Here is a 17507-nt window from a genome sequence, read left to right as displayed (position 1 = left end):
ATATTCTTTGCTCACTAAATTAGCAAAATGTACATTGAATATCGCTTTGAAGCTTACCTTTAGCGTCTTCTTGTTTTTCTTTGTATTCTGATTGCATTTCAGGCACTGTTTAAGGCATTTTTTGGAGCGACAGTTTTTCACCCAGATGACAGTACAGAGAAGAGAAGAGAAGGTTGGCAAACCTCTCTTGACCGGCTCCGCTCTCGGCGGCGATAAATTCCGTGACATTTGCGACATGGAGACAATTCCGCCAGAAACAGATGTCCTGATAAATAACGCACATTTTCCATCATTCACATCGCCAAAATTCCCATTTCGAAGGTCCTAAATCGCCAACTAAGTAGGCAATACACGGCTGAGGTTAGGCAAGTCGAGAGCAGACCCGCAACGGACTCCAACCGTCAAGTCGACAATTTCAAACCGACGCGGGCTGGCAGGGTCAAATTGTTCAACCGTCAAAGGACAATTGGAGCATTTAGCCTACTTAATGTCTTGCTTTTTATCACGTAAAATTAACACTTCAGAGAAAAATTAAAATGAAATATTCTGGCTGATTAATTTCACGCTTTCAAAAAGATCAGTAAAGTCAATAAAGCTCTTGTTAGGTAGAGGGTGCCTGCTTTGTATTCCTCAATAGAAAGGTTGAGCTTCTAGGCGTTAAAACAATTTTTCTGCATAACGTCCTGCCTGTCTTAAATTTTTCAAAAGACGAAACATTCTTGAAAGAAAATTGAAGCAATCGACAAAGGAAGAAGTATACGGTTAATACCATACCTTTTCAGATTTATTCCATTTCTTTTTTTTCGCCTTGTACAAATTGACCTGAGATGTAGCGTCCTCCTTCCCTTTTTCTTTAAAAGGCGAGAGAAAAAGGTTTCTTTTTTATAATCTGTCCTTTTTTGTAATCAGTCCCATAAAATCCATTCCATTCCTCAAGTTTTCACGGGATCATTTGCGGTCGACTTTAGGGATCACTTGCGGTCGAGGATCATTTGCGGTCCATTTTGGGGATCATTTGCGGTCTCGGGATCATTTGCGGTTGGGGATCATTTGCGGTACTGTACAGCGACTCTTTTGTCTTTTCCTGTTTCAAGTTATTGAGAAATTCTCAACAAAGATGCATACAATTAGAAAATGTTACCATGGTTACACCGATGAACCTCAACTTCATGTCAGTATTCGACAGCGACTGTTTTGAAATAATTCAAACAGTTATTTAAACAGCTTCTTGAAGACTCCTTGGATAAAATTCTAGGATGTAATCATTTTTAACTAAGGTTAAGGATTCCTTTTCTTAAGACTCTTTAGCTTTTCAGTGTAATACAAAACAGAGTTTAGGTCTTATATTTCTCGAGTGCGGAATTAATGCAAGAAAATGATTTCACTGGAAACTCAAACAGCAACATTGAATTAGCAATGACACCATTGTGCATAAGATATGTTTTTCTGCTCACACTAATTACTGTTATTTTCAACTGTATCTTAGTCAATATCCCCTAAGATTTAAATAACCTTCACCTAAGCTAAAAGGTTAATTTGTCCCCTTAGTTAGAATTCGTTGCGACCTTGCATACCAAAGTATCAAGGATAATTTCAGCTGTGATGGGTGAGTTTATGGATTTAATTGGACAATCCTATAATCTATCTAGCTTTGCCCACAATATAAACATTGCATTATTCTGTCAACAAAGCACATGATTAAATGACCCCTGTGCATTGAATTAGCTTTATTTGAAAGACAATGAGCTGGAACAGATCTATTGTTACTCAAGTATTTTTTGCAGTTTTTGCGTTTGGGGGACGACAGGTCATGCCATATCCCATAGGCTTAAAAATCTGAAAAATGAAGTTCATCCCAGCTTACTTTTATCCTCTTGTTGTTTATGTTATGTATTTGCATAATAAACATCGGTGTTTCTAAAGCTTATTTTCTGTAACTAAGACCAGTAGACGAAGTGCTAAAACAATTCGTTATTGACGTTGTAAGCTGTACAAAAAACACAGCCAAATGCGCCTAAGCCATTAAACACCTTTAACAAAAAGACTGTACAATGAAATTTATCGGCGAAGAGTATCCTTTCATCTAACACGAATTTGCATTTCTGGCTCGAAAGGTAAACAATAGTTTCCATTTTCTCTTAATGGAGCATTACGTGCGTTAAAACAACTTAGCGACAAACCTTTCTCATTAGCTTCAACAAAAGCTAAGGAGCGGGACGTATTCTTTTATTCAGCCATTTGTGCTTTAGTTAAATTTGCATTTCACGCTTTCACAACAACGACCCTTAAATTTGTTCAAATATTATGCCGATTGGCTAGCAGTGTGTGTTAATTATTTAAGCCGTTAATTGGTAGGCTTGCGGTTATCAGACTTTCCGCTACACAAAAGGCAAACTTTGCTGCATTGTAATGAAATATTAATGCCGTGAACTGAGGCTTTTTAGCCTGTCGCTTCCTAGTGATAAAGCGATATTTGGTATACAGTCGATTACAGCCGGCGACACAGGCAATCGGAATATGTGAGAATCGCTGTTGTTTGAACAGTTAGTTTGGATAGTCACGGAACTTTGAATTTAAAACATGCGAGTCTTTGTGCTTTTCGGAGGCAACAGATATCTGTTAGACGTAGAACTTGGTCAAACGGTGAGCGATATCAAGGGAATACTTAGAAAGAAACTCGACTTGGATACGGTGCAGAGCGAAGATGGCGAAAACGATATGCTCATGGCCATTAAGTACGCTGGATCGAGCTTAGAAGATGACTGGGTTTTTACAGACATAAGTATTCCGCCAGGAGCTACACTACGATGTGAACTTCAAGAAAATGTCAAAACGTACTTGAGCGTTGCTTGTTCGTATTCTAACGAAACGCTTCGATTCACTGAATGGTTTGACGTGTGGGAAACCAAAGTGGGTGAGCTAAAGACAATGATTACCGAAAAAACGGGCTTGCATGTCAGCGTTTTTAGACTAGTGTCCGCGGAAGGAAAAGAAATGTATGACTGTCATCCAATGAAAAAGTATTTCATTGATTATGGGGACACGGTTCGTTTAGAGACTTGGAATGGTTGGAGCGAGTTTCTACGATCAGCGACGTTAGGCCAGCTTACACCAACCATGAAGCATATGGTCAGTGTTCACGAGGATCCTTTAGTTTCAAGATATCAGCTTAGAGTCGCGCTTTTCATCGCCGCGCATTTCAACTACAGTCAGCTCGCAACTCAGCTAATCAAGAGCGGGGCTCGCTGCGACGAGCCCGTAGGAGAACATCCTGTAAGAGAGTGGTGTAATAAAGATGTACATCCAGATCATTTCAAAACTCCCGTTCACGAAGCTGCCCAACACGGAAGTCTTAGCTGCTTACAGAAATTCGTTCACCATAATTACGCATGTATACTCGCCAAGGATGGTTACGGTCTGACACCATGTAATATCGCACGGAGATATAAGAGAACCGAGTGTTTTAAACTGCTTATTGCCGAACAGTTTCGCTCTCGAAGCACGTCAGGGCTCACGCTCGGAATTTATTGGCGTGTGCGGAAATGGTGCGAGCGCGCACGAGACAGAGCGATCATGTTTCACAAACACTCGCCAAATCCTCTCCTTCTCGCGATGGAGAATAGAGCTTATAGAAACGCGGTTGTGGGACAAAAAGTGCAAGTCGATGGATTCGGAGAAAATATGCAAACTGGCACTTCAAAGATGCAGCTCTCTTTGATGCTTAAAAGTGTTAAAAACAAGCCCTTGACAGGTGTCATGGGGAACACGAGCGTGAAATCTATACGCATAGGAGACAGAGTTGGCGATTATTCAGAAAATGAGGGTTTCAGCGGAGCTGGCGATAGTGATGATAAATTAATTTTAAATTCTGGCGAGGAACTCGTGAAAAATGATAAGTTAATTCCCTGTGGAAACTGCTCGCTTCCATCGGTAGCGACAGTACCGAGTTACCATGGAGAGATATCCAAACTTGAAACCTCCACGAAGGCAAAATTGCAAATTAAGAATGTGAATCATTCAAAACGTGGCGTCGCTTCGTTGCGAAGCGATCACAAAGCCTACAGATGGAAAGAAAATATTTTGAGCGATGAAAAAGAAAATGAATTGGTTTGTTTTTGCCAAGGAGAAAAAGAAAACAAAGAAAAACAATTACAGCCAATGGAACCGATTAAAGACCTGCCACTGATTTCGACAAACACCAGCTTAGTTGGTGTAAACAAAAGCGACAAAATTGCACATATTCAAATTGGCAATGAATTCGAAAACGGTCATTTTGAGAAGCCAAAACGCGACTTTTTTGTCACGCAAGGCGTCTGGGTTAGTTCGGAGAGTAGTCCTGCTGCTTCTAACCAAGGCGAGAAGGGAGAAAAGAAAGATGGCGAAAAAATCAGCGAGAAAATACCTCTTATTAAAACGAACGAATTAGGTATGAGTTTGCCAAAAACGGATGAGTTTTCCGCGAATAAAGTGAAATCAGCGAAAAGTTCAAAAAGTGACGGTGAGCTCATGAAACGAAGAAGAAGAACTCGGTCTCTTATTGCTCCTCAAGTGCTCCGAGGCGCAAACTTAACTCCCCATCGCAGAGCCGCGTCCAGTGAGGATTTGACCCGGCAGCTGACTGGTCTGTTCAGCAGAGTTACGGGACAAGACTTGCACGAGGCTGCTAAGGAAAGCATGGAGGTAGCGATGACTTTCCGCAAGAAGCGATGGTTGCAGCAAGTGCACATGGCAATCGAATTCAATAATAACACTTTTAACAGACAGCTGCATAAATACAGGAGCAAAACAAAAGCGGCGGGTCATGTTTGATTACATGATATTGATCCCCTCGCTCTAGTAATATAATTTAGTTACTGTCCGTGAGTGATAAACATTGTTAAATGGGTTTTTTGTTTGATTTTGCTTTATGCAAAAGCAAAAATGTGGAGGGTAATAATAAAGCAATCTTTAATGAGGAATGCCAACATCACAAGAAGTGGTTTACAGTTAGGTCCTCCAAAGTCTCCAAAGAAAACTCGGTAAAGACTAAAAACCAGTTAAAAAAATGCCAGAATGTGAAAATTAAAAAATATATAAAAAAATATGTACATTCAGACATATTGGTTGAGCACATAAAGATATAGATATAGATATCACAAAATTGCTTTAGGCAGGCCACATTTAAATGAAGACAGTGCCTCTGGTGTCTAAACAGTTTCAAACATTAGAACTAAAATGGGGGTCTAGAATTAACTGACGACCAGTGACCCCAGCGTCTTGTGGTACTGGAGATGAGAATTTCATTAATCATGAAAATCACCGTTGAATGAAACTGGGATCGAGCAGCAAAAATAATAGTTAAGTAACGTGTACATAAAAATAGCTTGGTGTTCCATTCTACGTTGTGATAAAGGCTTCCAACCAAGTTTCTTAAGTGCCTCGGATGCAGAAGAATACGCAGAAGGTCTTAAATAGAGGGTCTCAATGGGGTGGTGGCTTTTACGGTTATCGGCTAAAATTTTGGCTGTTTTACGGCTATCGGTTAATTTTTTTCAGTTACGGTTAACGAGAAAGTTAAAAATTAACTTGTTTTGTTTCAAAAAGTTAAATATTAATTAACCCGTACTTTTTTTGTATCTAAATCCAAATAAAGTTCTTAGGATCATCTCGGGATGAAATAAGGTATTCTTTTGAAAAATTTTAACATTTGATAGATTACACTTTTTATAAAGTATTCCACTTCTAATATTATTTTACACATAGAAACGTCACTAGTCAATTTAAAAATAATCTTTGTGAAAAAGCAAAAGCAGACACGCAAACGCCCAACTCAAGGGCGGGGCGCGACCTTCATTATAACAGAAATGGCCGTTTTCACACTAGAAAAGGATTATTCGTGTGAGACGGGTTATCCGTTTGATGATTCGCGTCCGGATAGGCAATATGTCTTAATTTTAAAATGGAATAGTTTTAACTTTAAATGAAGAATCCGCCTGACTTTTGAAGACGGGATTATCCGTTCCAGATAACCTGTGTACAGCCGCCCCCTCCTCCCAGAAAAAATCGGAGAAGGGGTGTCTATGGGGAGGGCGCGACTGTACACAGGCTAGTCTCAGACGGATGATCCATTTCTAGTTCTAGTGTGAAAACGGCCACTTATTATATAACAAAATCCCCGTGTCCAGTGTTTTTAATGATAGCGAAGGACTGTACGGAACGTCTGTCTGCTGTTGCCTTGTCCGTAGGCCGCATTATTCCGCGCGGCTAATGCGTTTCGGGTCACGTGGTCCGAGCGAGTTCTCCACCGAAATGCCTTGACCGAGATTGCGTGGGAAGACGCCGTACAGGGACTAAGCATAATGTCTACCGTAGCGTCAGAGAAAAACAAGGAAATGTTGTTTATCGTCAAAGTGTTTTACAAACAGTGACGTCTCTGCGAGTTGTTTCACTCGTGTTTCGAGGGTACGACCTCCAGAAAATTGCAAATATTAATCCCCAGCAAGAAGCCACACTTTCGCTATAGAAAAAATTAGTTCCCCAAGAGAGCGTCGGAAAAGGAGAAAGTCTTGGTTAACATCTAAAAGGCGCTTCGCCTAACGTGCGTACGGAGTCACACCAGTCGGGAAATAAAAAACGCAACCATAGGTGAGTTTAGCACCTTCCTTAAAAGTAGCAAATCTTTGTAGGTAACAATTTCTTTTACGGTTAACTCTTTTTTACCTCATTTACGGCTAACGGTTAAAATTTTTCAATTTTTACGGCTATCGACTAAATTTTTGGCCGTTTTACGCCTATCGGTTAACCCTATTGTGACCCTCTAAATAAGGCGGGCTGCCTTATTTTGCAACGCTTGTATATTGCAACATTTGAATATCAGACATCAAGGAGGCATTTCCCCGATCTCCATATATTACCCTCATAGTCAAAAAGAGGTAAGATAAAACCAAAAAAGTAATTCTAGCGTTGAGGGGGAGGCAAGATTTAATACGCTTCAAGAGACCTAACTTTTTGCTGATCTCAGTTACCACAAATGTAATCAATGTGGTGAGTCCGGCCAGCTAAACTGGTTGTTGATCACAAACCAAAGTACGCATAAGAGTCTACATCAGTATCTTATTCGAGAGGCACATCAGAGCAGAAATATGGATCGACCCTACTTTACTTAGGTGGGAACCGCTACCAATAAGTAAAAAATTAGATTTCTTGACATTCAGAGTGAGTTGGTTAGCCCGAAACCATTTGCATATATCGTATTTATTCGAATAAGCGCCCAACATCGAATTAGCGCCCACCTCGAATAAGCGCCCATCCTAAAGGCAGAAAAAGTTAATAAGCACCTAGCCTCGAATAAGCGCCCACCCCCACCCCACCCACTTGGATGGCAATGAGACTGAAATTGAATAAGTACCAACATAAAGAGACTTCCGCGAAGACAGAGTTTTCTTCAGAGGAGGGCTAGTTTAAAGAAACCGTGCTTTGTTACATCTTCGCGTTTCGTTATTACCATTTAATGTTTTGTTGCAAAATAGACATACTACACTTGCTCAAAATGGTGAAAACTTAATAAGCGCCCAGCCCCGAATAAGTGCCCGCTCTCAAGGTCCAAAAATTTAATAAGCGCGCCTAGGGCCGTTAATCGAATAAATACCGTACGCCCTAAGTCAGCATTAATCTTGCGTTGGAAGTCCCCAGCAGATTTAGAGGAAAGGTATAGAACAGTATCATCCGCATATAAAGTGACTTGGTAGAACTGCAAAACATCTGGTAGATCATTCATGTAAATAATGAATAATAATGGCCCTAATATAGAACCTTGCACAACGCCGATCGAAACAGGGGCAATTTCAGAGCATGCGTCATTACAGTTGTTCACTACTTGTTTCCTATTCCGTTAAAAATGAGGTAACCCAGGCTCTGGCAGTATCATCTACACCAAGACTTGAAAGCTTCTAAAGCAATATTGTATGATTAACGGTGTCAAACGCTTTTAGCGAGGTCCAAGAACACAGCACCAGTCAAGCAACCAATGTCCAAGGAGTAAAGGATTTGTTCAGAAAGCCGAGAAGCGGCACTAACAGTAGATGACTTCAATCTAAACCCAAATTGGTTCGGTGAAATTAAATTATTTCCAGTTAGGTAGGCATATAGCTCAGTATGAACCGCCTTCTCTAAGGTTTTGCTTAAGGTCGCAAAACAGAGATCGGCCTGTAATTAGAAGCATCCTGTTTATCGCCCTTTTTGGACAAGGGTAAAACCTTTGCCGTTTTCAGTATAGATCGAAAAGATCTTGTTTGAAGAGCTAAATTAATCAGAGCTGTTAAAGAAGGAGTGATAACATCTAAGACGTCTTTTGGGAGACGTGCATTGATTTAATCAAGACCAACCGCGTTATTAGTTGTTTATAGTTTGATAGATCTTGAAACAAAATCTTCACTAATAAGTTGTAATGAAAAGTTAGAATGACAGTTCGTAGTTGCGGTTAGACTCGGGTTAAGCCGAGGAAACTTAATGGAAATTTGAGGAAACTGACAATGGGACAATGTTATATCGAGAAATTTGTTGTCTTCAGAAAATGTTTGCAGACACCAAATTAAAGGTACCCCAAATTCATGAGTAAGATCAGTTCCTTGTCGTATGTACAATTCAGTGTTCAAAACAGCCTGAGTAGCAGGCGTGTGAGAAATAAAAGGGCGAAAAATAAGTGCGATGACGCGATGAAGAAAGACCCTTGCATGTCCTCCGCTCTAGAACAAATTGCTAATCTCGTGTACCTCTTTTGCGCCTGCTAAATAAGCTAGAGTCAAAAATTCAAACAAAAATACATAGCCCGAGTAATCTTTAAATATCATAATACCATCTCGCCGTCCGAGAGGCGGAGTCTTCAAATATGCCACGATACACAACTTCAATTGTATAGTCTGATTTATTTTAAACCACGCAATGTACACTAATTTAAGACCTCGTTCACTTTTCGTGCCCGAGAGCTAGTGCCTGTCATCGCGACAAAATGGTGCTGTATTCAAACAATGGGTACCCGAATAGCCTGCTTAACAGGCGCTTGGAAGTATTTAGGCGCGCGAGAGACACGCGTGTATCCCTCGCGCACCCTGTTCTTTCTTTACTTCCAAGCGCCTGCTACGCAGGCTAATACCCGAAATAAGATAATGCGGATTTTATTTTGAACTAAAAGAAAAAGCGTGCATACGGGGAATCGGTGCCTTAGTACAAGGTGGAGCTGGCGCACGGGCCAGTTCTGTACTTGAGAAATTGATGGTTTCACATTACTACCCGGCAAGTATCGTATTTGATCACCCAGGGTGAACACAGACTGTTAAGAACGATAACATGACACGCGCGCTGGCTATGTTATAAAACAAAATTAATTTGCATCACACTCCGCATTCTACAAACATAAATCATTTATAAGAGCGGGACCATCTGAAATGATTTCAGTGTTGCGACACATTGTACGTTTTTAAATAAAGGCTTCTAGGAAGACAAAAACTTTCAAACTTTAGTTTCCACGCAATTGTGGTAGTCGAATGTTTTCATGTCTTTCACTAAAAAAGCTGCAAATTCACTGGGTTTTACAGTCATGTTTAGACATCAGCAGTGGAGTTTGTAGCTTAAAGCCCAGACGATGGTATCTTAATTATTATGATAAGTCCAAATAAGTTAAAAATTTATATGACGCTTACCTAGCGATCGGTTTCCAAATTCATTTATCCTAAAATATAAGCAATTATATGGATGCAAATTGAAAGTTATCAGCTGTTCGCATTGGCAAGAGAAGTGACACCCTCGCCAAATGTCAAAGCAACCACTTTTCCAGACAGACTTCCAATTTTATCATCATAGGAGCCGCGTTCGGACGCGGCGAGAACCTCACCCGATATGACACCAGACTGGTGTTCCGGGTCGTCGCTTGGTGCAACGTCCGCTGTAATGGTGGCTAGTTTTTCCCTTAAACTACAAGATAAGACATCGATTGAGGCTGTAGCAATGAGTCCATTTGCAGCTGCCTCACCCGAAACGGCGAAGAGGTCACCGCGTAGAATAGCCAGTTTTTCGCTCGTTTCATTGTCAGCAGGTGAAGAGGTAACATCCCCTTTAACGATGCCAATTTTATCACCGGGTTTGGGCGTGGTTGAATCATCTTCTCTAGGTAAACGGTACACTGACCCCGTTAAGGTGACAGTTTTGTGGCCTGAAAGATGTTCTATACAACCTATTTTAACGTTGGCAGTCACTGTACAAATTCTATCTGGGTCTGTATCCGTGCTCATTGACGAATCTCGCCTTGTTGAGAAGGGATCCGCGCTCTCTGCAATTTCAATAGTTTTATCTGCTAATGTGTCTTTTTCACTGACAGTTTCCTCCTTGACGATTTTGTTTGGTTCATCTGGGTGCTCGGTTTCTGTAGTAGCTGGTAAAGCATTTTGCTGTGAAGAGCCAAGACTTTGGTTAGACAAATGAAGCTCAGCGTCAGAAGGTGCACCGAAAAACTCACTCACTGTCATACTGGCCTTCCTTTGGCTCTCATCTTGTCCAGAAGCCACGCCTTTGGTACTAGATGAGCTCACTTGACTAGTATCCCTGTTCGAATCTTGGACAGCATTGTTATTACTCTGTGATACCGTGTTCGCATTGTCAGATAGGCTAGCTTCACTGGGAGCCGTGAAAAATTCACTCACGGTCATACTACCTTTCCTTTGGTCATGATCTTGTCCAGAAGATGTCTCTTTATTGCTAGATAAGCTCACTTGACTAGCATCCTTATTTGAGTCTTGGACAGCACTGGTATTAGTGTGTGATACCGTGTTGGTATTGTCAGATAGGCTGGCTTCACTGGGAGCATTGAAAAATTCACTCACGGTCATACTACCTTTCCTTTGCTCATGATCTTGTCCAGAAGATTTGTCTTTATCACTAGATAAGCTTACTTGACTAGTATCCCTGTTTGAAACTTGGACTTCATTGGTATTACTGTGCGACGCCGCGTCCTTCTCGCCAGACAGGCTGCCTTCGCTAGCACCATTTTGATCTGACAAACGTAATTTATCGTTACTGTTGCTTTTGCCCGGCGCCGTCTCTGTCTCGACGAGTGCGTTATTTTCGTTAGTTTCGCTACTAGCGATTATCTCTCTACTGACTTCACTAGTGTCCCTATGTGGCACTGAGTCAGCTTCACCGGCCAAACTGGTTTTGCTGGGAACCCTGTGCTCGGCTGAGTTAATCTCAACCGCGCCAGCGTCATCGCTGCCCTGTGCCTCTGTTTCTTTTTTTACTTCCGCCTTTTCAACATCGCCGCTTGTTACCAAAGCAACACCATTATTGCTATCCACTGAACTGCTAGAAATATATGGTGGCATTTCGTCCTCAGTAACTTTGCTCTGAGATGAGCTGTGCGTGGGAACATCATCTCCGTTGGGCCGTTGTTGAGCAGGTTTAGTATTGTTATTCTCGGGCCTGGATACTTCATTTGTTGTAATTGCACTTTCGTCTACACTTCCATCGCCTGGTGTACGTTCAACATTGTCGTCAAGTGTTTCGGAATCCGTCTTGTTTTGAGTTTCAACATGAGAGTTTGGCAGATGGCCGTTGGCTTCCGAAGGTGATGTCTCCTCTCCGCGTTTCTGCTCAGACGACGTCTCTAAAAGAACAAAAAAGATGAAAGATACAAAAGACGAAACTTTTGTGGCATTGTGGCCCTTATTTTACTCCCTTAAACTTTTCAATAATCTTGAAACTTGCAGGTCATATAAAACGACGATTAATCTCGAGAATACAAAATTTTTAGGAAAAAATTGGCTTCCTAATTTATTATTCGCTTATTTGTTAAAAAATGTCCAAATATTTACAAACACGCCAACAAGTGCACCTCAATGCATGCCTCAAATTCCCCTGTCCAGCAATCGGCTAGAGCGGTCCCCATGTTCTTTTAACCCAAGGACGCAGGCAGGTAGACCAGATGGCTATAACCACTTCTCAGAAGACACACCCAGGGATTCTGGACCCTCCCCTCCACCCCTTTCTCTATGATGTTGATAATGACGACGATCTGAGCTTTGGCATCATGTCCAGCGAGTTTGCCTTTTGCATAATAATGAGTGACTCTTTATTTCAGATGAGTTTTATTTCAAACTCCTCCCCGACAGAAAAAATGGCTGGATTTGCCCCCTAACGACAGAGAGCAGTTCATCTGCATAAATGCAAGGAAGATCTTAGCAGTTAAAGTGGCCACTTATGCAGTTGCGAAAAAGAAGGCTTGTTGGGATTGGAAACGTGACCTCTGCGAGACAGTTGCAGCACTCTAAAATTAATATTGAGCTTGCAAGCCAACTGGAAGCTGGTCACTAAATAATTGGTTCACATACCCGGGAAGGTGAAGATGAAATACTGAATAGATATCAGTTACATATATTGAATCACAGAATGAAGAAATGGATGTAAGGAAGATTTTTGCAGTTAAAATCACAACTTTTGCAGTTCATCTGCATGTTATATGTACAGAACTCACCACTTTGTTCACTGTCTTTACGTCTGTGAGTATGACCATTGATCTCTTTAATGGAATGGCTTGAGGTTTGGTTAGATTTTGGAGATGGCTGGGCAACTGATAAGAAAAAGAGTAATAATGCAAAACTTAAAAAAGTTGTATTCATAAATGTCAAACTGGCAAAACACAAAACCGTCAACACTTGAAATATTTCAGGAATTTTTGTTGTGTTAAAACCAATCAAAGCAAAGATCAGGACACACAAACTAGCCACAAAACCACAAACTATTTAACGTTCTTGCTTGCGGTTTAGCTTCACACAACCTATTGGCTTTTTTCTTGCAACACAATAACAATTTCAGAAATTTTCTGGTGATCACAGTTTTCCTGGTTTGACAGTAAACCTTTCTTCCAGTGAACATAATCTAAAATACCGGACCACTGAAATGGTTAAATTGTGGTCATAGCCAAAAGGTTCTCAAAGATGAGATCAACCAAGTGCACATAGTGTAATTTTTTTACAGTGTTCTTACCAGCATTTCATACGCTGGGTCTACAGGACTGATAGAGAAGCTACAGTGGGCCATGGGGACAGTTAACAGAAAGTTTTCACAGGTCTGAGTCTTAGATAATGATGGCTGTTTTCTAAAGCCACCATAACTAATTAAATTTTGGCTTATATTACAAACGTTTTTTAATACATATTTTGTTTTCCTTTTTTGCACTGGGCTAATTATAGTGTCCTGAAAAAGTGTGGCAATGCCACAATGCTATAGTCTGGCAAGAACACTGTTTTTACTGTCAGCCAGGTCTACCCCCATAGATTTTCTTAATGAACTGATTATTTGAAAAAAATGAAATCAAATCTGCATTTACAGTATTCGGTTAGATTGAAAACCTTTGAATGGATAAAATTTCACTACATTTAATAATCAAGTAAAGACAAATTTATAAAAAAATATATTTATTTACTGAAGACTTTGTTTATTCAGACTCGGAAAACAAGTAGCCAGCACACAGAAACGTTTAAACCAAACAGGATGGTCAAACCTGCCTTTTTTAGATTTAGAAAAATTTGTTTTTTATGCAAGAAAGTTGAACCTCTATGTGCAATGGACACTTTTGCAAGAAAAAATTAATTTAAGCAATCACCAGCCCAAAATACCAACATTACCCATTCAAAGCACTATACATGATGTAGATGAAATCCACTGTAATCATTATAATTTGGTGCACACTCTATGAGGTGACAGTTTAACGTTTCTACAGTTTTAAACCTCAAGTAACCAATCATATGACACGTACATGTTATCTGATTGCCTTCCCATAGAAATGGGATCATTTATCATTTGATGCCAAACAACTGCTCATAGACCATCACATAAACCATGGCATGATTAGCTCAGTCGGTAGAGTGCTTGACTACAGAGCGGGAGGTCGCGGGTTCGATCCACGGGGCTGGGCCAATACTCAGGGTCTTAAAATAACTGAGAAATGAAGGTACTTCCTTTACCCTGCAGGCGGCTGGACTGTCACGTGGCTCGGATGACCATGTATAATATAGAGTCCCCAATTAGCACTTTCGTGCTAAATAATTTGACACTCAAATAAAGTGCTTACCGGTATTATTATTACAATCTTACTTCTGATACCTATTGTTTGTGTATGTACCAAGTCAGTACTTTAGGCTGGTTTGGTTGCAACATAGCACTTGCACAGTATGTAATGTTGAACCTCTCCTCAATGGCCACCTCAGGGACAGACAAAAGTGGCTGTTGTAGAGAGGTGGCCGCTGTAGTGAGGTTTAAACAAGAGTCAGTGCATGGACTGTCCACCAAAACAGTGGTCAATAGTGGAGGCTTGACTGTATATCTGTACTCTTATTGCATGCAATATATACAATAATTTCTCCTCCAATAACAAGATGTGTTAGCCAAGGTTACTTTTTTCAGTGCATGGAGACCCTTAGTGTAACTCTTGTACAGTATGTTAACAGGGAAGGGTTAGCTCATCAGTAGAGTGCTATCCTGCAGAAAGTGGAGTGTCATGGGTTAGAGCTGGCCTTTACACCTCCACTCAGGTTCTTAAAATAAATGAGAAATGTAGGAACTGACTTTGTCTTTCAACCAGCCAGTCCTTCGCGTGGCTCAGATTACCACACAGGACTCGTGGTCCTGCTTTCAGTAAGAGACCAAAAAAAGTGACCTCAATAATAACATTATGATAATTGGTAATGCAGTGCTAAAATCATTGACACTTAAATATTTTAAAATTAATTTTTGGCGTAGTCAGGGGTTGCTTTTATGTAAAGTTTGACGACATAATAATGCAAATGTGTCAGTCCATATATATAAATTATATAAAAATACAGTGGAACCTCTGTTCAGGGACACCCTTGAGAGTGAGGCAAGTGTTTCCAGAATAAAGGTGTCCACTAAATAGATCCTGGGCTGGGGTTTGTTAATAATTAACCAACAAAGACAACATAAAAAATGATCATTAACTTAATTATCTCTGCAATATTATATATGTTGAATTCACACCAGTAGTACATCGATTTAAGTGAGATAGTTCAGTTAGTGAACGTTTTCGTAATTATAATCAGTGTGAACTTAAACATATTAACCCTTTTTGTGATCAGTCACATTTTGAGAACGGAAGGTGTCCCTTGAATGGAGGTTTGGGGAACAAGGGATGGCGTAGTGGTGAGAGCACTCATCTCCCAACAATGTAGCCTGGGTTCAAATCCCAATGTTGACGCCATATGTGGGTTGAGTTTGTTGTTGGTTCTATCCTTTGCTCCGAGAGGTTTTTCTCCGCGGACTCCAGTTTTCCCCTCTCCTCAAAAACCAAGATTTCCAAATTCCAATTCGATCAGAAATCAGGGAGACTAAGAACCACTTTGTGGATGTGCCACCTCCGAATCATTATTATTATTATTATTATTATCATTATTAAACCCAGGTTTAAGGGAAAAAAAAGTGTCCCTTCTTCCTGAACAGCGGTGTCCCTTCAATAGAAGTAATAGATACAAAGATTATGAGAGTGTTTTTACGGGACCAAATTTCGTGTCCCCTAAATGAAGAAATCCCTTGAATGGAGGTGTTCCAAAGGAAAGGTTACACTTTATATGGGTGCAAGACCCTGGGTGCTTACCACGTAAACAAACCACCCAGGTAGAAATCTTGTGCCTAAACATAAAACAATAAAACTTGACATAGTGGGAGAATGACCCGTCACAAAGTAGAATATCCAAATCAACTGAACAGACTGAAAAGAACAGAAAAATTTACTCCCCCTCAAATCTGGGCCCATATTTTCTAAAGCTTGCCAAATGGAATAGCGCAAACCATTTGATTTTCGAACCAGAATTTCCAGTTTTCCCCTTGAAAATTGTAAGTACCCTCTGTTAAATTTACCACTAACCTGTCCTTGTCGCAGTTGAGGAACCACACCCCATGGGGAAAATGATGTGTGACTGGTGGCAGTTGGTTAAATATGAGTCAGTTACTCTTCAATTCCTGTACCTGGAAGATGAAGAGATACAATGAATGTATAATTTTCTTTTGTACTAGTACACTGCTATACTATCCTGTCCCTGACAGGTCATGACGTATGCAACATGATTGTGATGTAATAGCCTGTAAAAAGAGCAAACATTTTGTAACGCCACCACTGGTTTCCCAGGAAAGTGACAGCATAGACACAAGTGCAGAAATTCCATACTGATGACGCATCAGGTCACTACCCAGATTTAGGATCTCAGAGAGCTTGCTCGCAGGCTAGGGGAGAGAAGAAGAATATCTTCCTCTCTTTCTGCCATTTTCCGACACTCACATTTTGCTACTGTCTTCTGCACTGACTGAGAGCCTCCCAAGTAGCAAGAACAAAGCACTACAATACTACATGTATTATAAATCAAGACAATAATATAACCTTGGCAACAAATTCCATGGGTGTTTTCCCGACGATTCTGCTACAAAAGTGCAAAGCAATCCCCATCCCACGCTAAAATGTGGCCAAAAAAGTCAACAAATCCCGCGCTATCCCTCCGTATGTCCTCAAGGACTTATCCATATTTCAGAATTTCACTTAAAATCTATGATGTTCCAAAGATATTTCTGACTAGCTTATGCACATGGAAATTTTCTGAAATGGTAGTTGCTTATATTGAGTAGTTACTTTTTCTATTATGTTCATAAATTTATTTACATCTTGACCGCCTACGCTCGGAAACTACAACAAATAATCCCGAGTAACCATGACATTACGGTCAAAACACTGGGCAAATTGGCAAAAACAAGCAAACAATCGGAGAAGAAACCGCCATTACACCCCTCTCACGATAAAACTTTTCAAAACCTTCGCGTGAGCATCAGCAAGAGACTGCAAATACTAACACAATATTTTAGATTACCTTTACACTCAAAGCCATTGAGTTTATTGCAGTGGTTTGTTTGTCTCGACAAATATGTACATTATTCATCATCATAATCCGTAAGTTTCGTAATCTTGAGCTCACGACTTACCTTTTACCAGAGGATCTCTCAACCTCAGCAACAGTTTGCAGCAAAATATGAAGCAAAGATGTTCCGTGAATTTGGTCCGACAACAGACTATTTGAAGCGTGAAGATCGTTCTGTGGTCGGTCGGTAAATTTGTAAAACACAAAAATTAACATGTGCGGATAAGTGCCGCATACGAATACCCAACACGGAGGAATATACTGGCTAGGCAGTAGATATTTATAACCAGGGTCGTAGTATCTCAATCTTTAAGTGGATTTTACACCAACACAGAGTAAAGTAATCCAACAACCTCCATAACAAACAGTCTCTCGGTCTTGCAAGCAATATCCAAGTCTGTTTCCTGAAGCGGATCTTGCGAATTCGTACCGAATGTGCAAATGGCGTAATCAACATTCAGAAAAGTTTCCGGAAGTTCGTCAAGGAACTGGTAACTAATAAAGCGTTAGCAACTCAATATAAAGTCACCCCTCCATTCCCTTCCCCGCTCCCCTGATGTGTGT

At 40.5% G+C, this 17507-nt stretch overlaps 2 protein-coding genes across 2 annotated transcripts; one reads left to right on the top strand and one right to left on the bottom strand.

The window, feature by feature from the left end:
• Positions 1 to 2079: 2079 nt before the first annotated feature.
• On the top strand, positions 2080 to 5231 carry LOC140952581 (uncharacterized). Its single transcript, XM_073402008.1, has one exon. The coding sequence runs from the start codon at positions 2581 to 2583 to the stop codon at positions 4807 to 4809; it is 2229 nt and encodes a 742-aa protein (XP_073258109.1). The 5' UTR covers positions 2080 to 2580; the 3' UTR covers positions 4810 to 5231.
• Positions 5232 to 9637: 4406 nt separating this feature from the next.
• LOC140952151 (uncharacterized) lies at positions 9638 to 17393 on the bottom strand. Its single transcript, XM_073401578.1, has 4 exons — positions 17008 to 17393; positions 15905 to 16005; positions 12500 to 12595; positions 9638 to 11632 (listed from the first exon to the last, which is right to left on the bottom strand). Exons 2-4 carry the CDS (start codon positions 15936 to 15938, stop codon positions 9747 to 9749), a joined length of 2016 nt encoding a protein of 671 aa, XP_073257679.1. The 5' UTR covers positions 15939 to 16005; positions 17008 to 17393; the 3' UTR covers positions 9638 to 9746.
• Between the last annotated feature and the right edge of the window lie 114 nt (positions 17394 to 17507).

This window comes from Porites lutea, chromosome 11 (genome assembly GCF_958299795.1).
Source record: "Porites lutea chromosome 11, jaPorLute2.1, whole genome shotgun sequence".
NCBI classification, from domain to species: domain Eukaryota; kingdom Metazoa; phylum Cnidaria; class Anthozoa; order Scleractinia; family Poritidae; genus Porites; species Porites lutea.
Note: the sequence above shows the minus strand (reverse complement) of the source record. Positions and strands in the feature narration are given on the sequence as shown.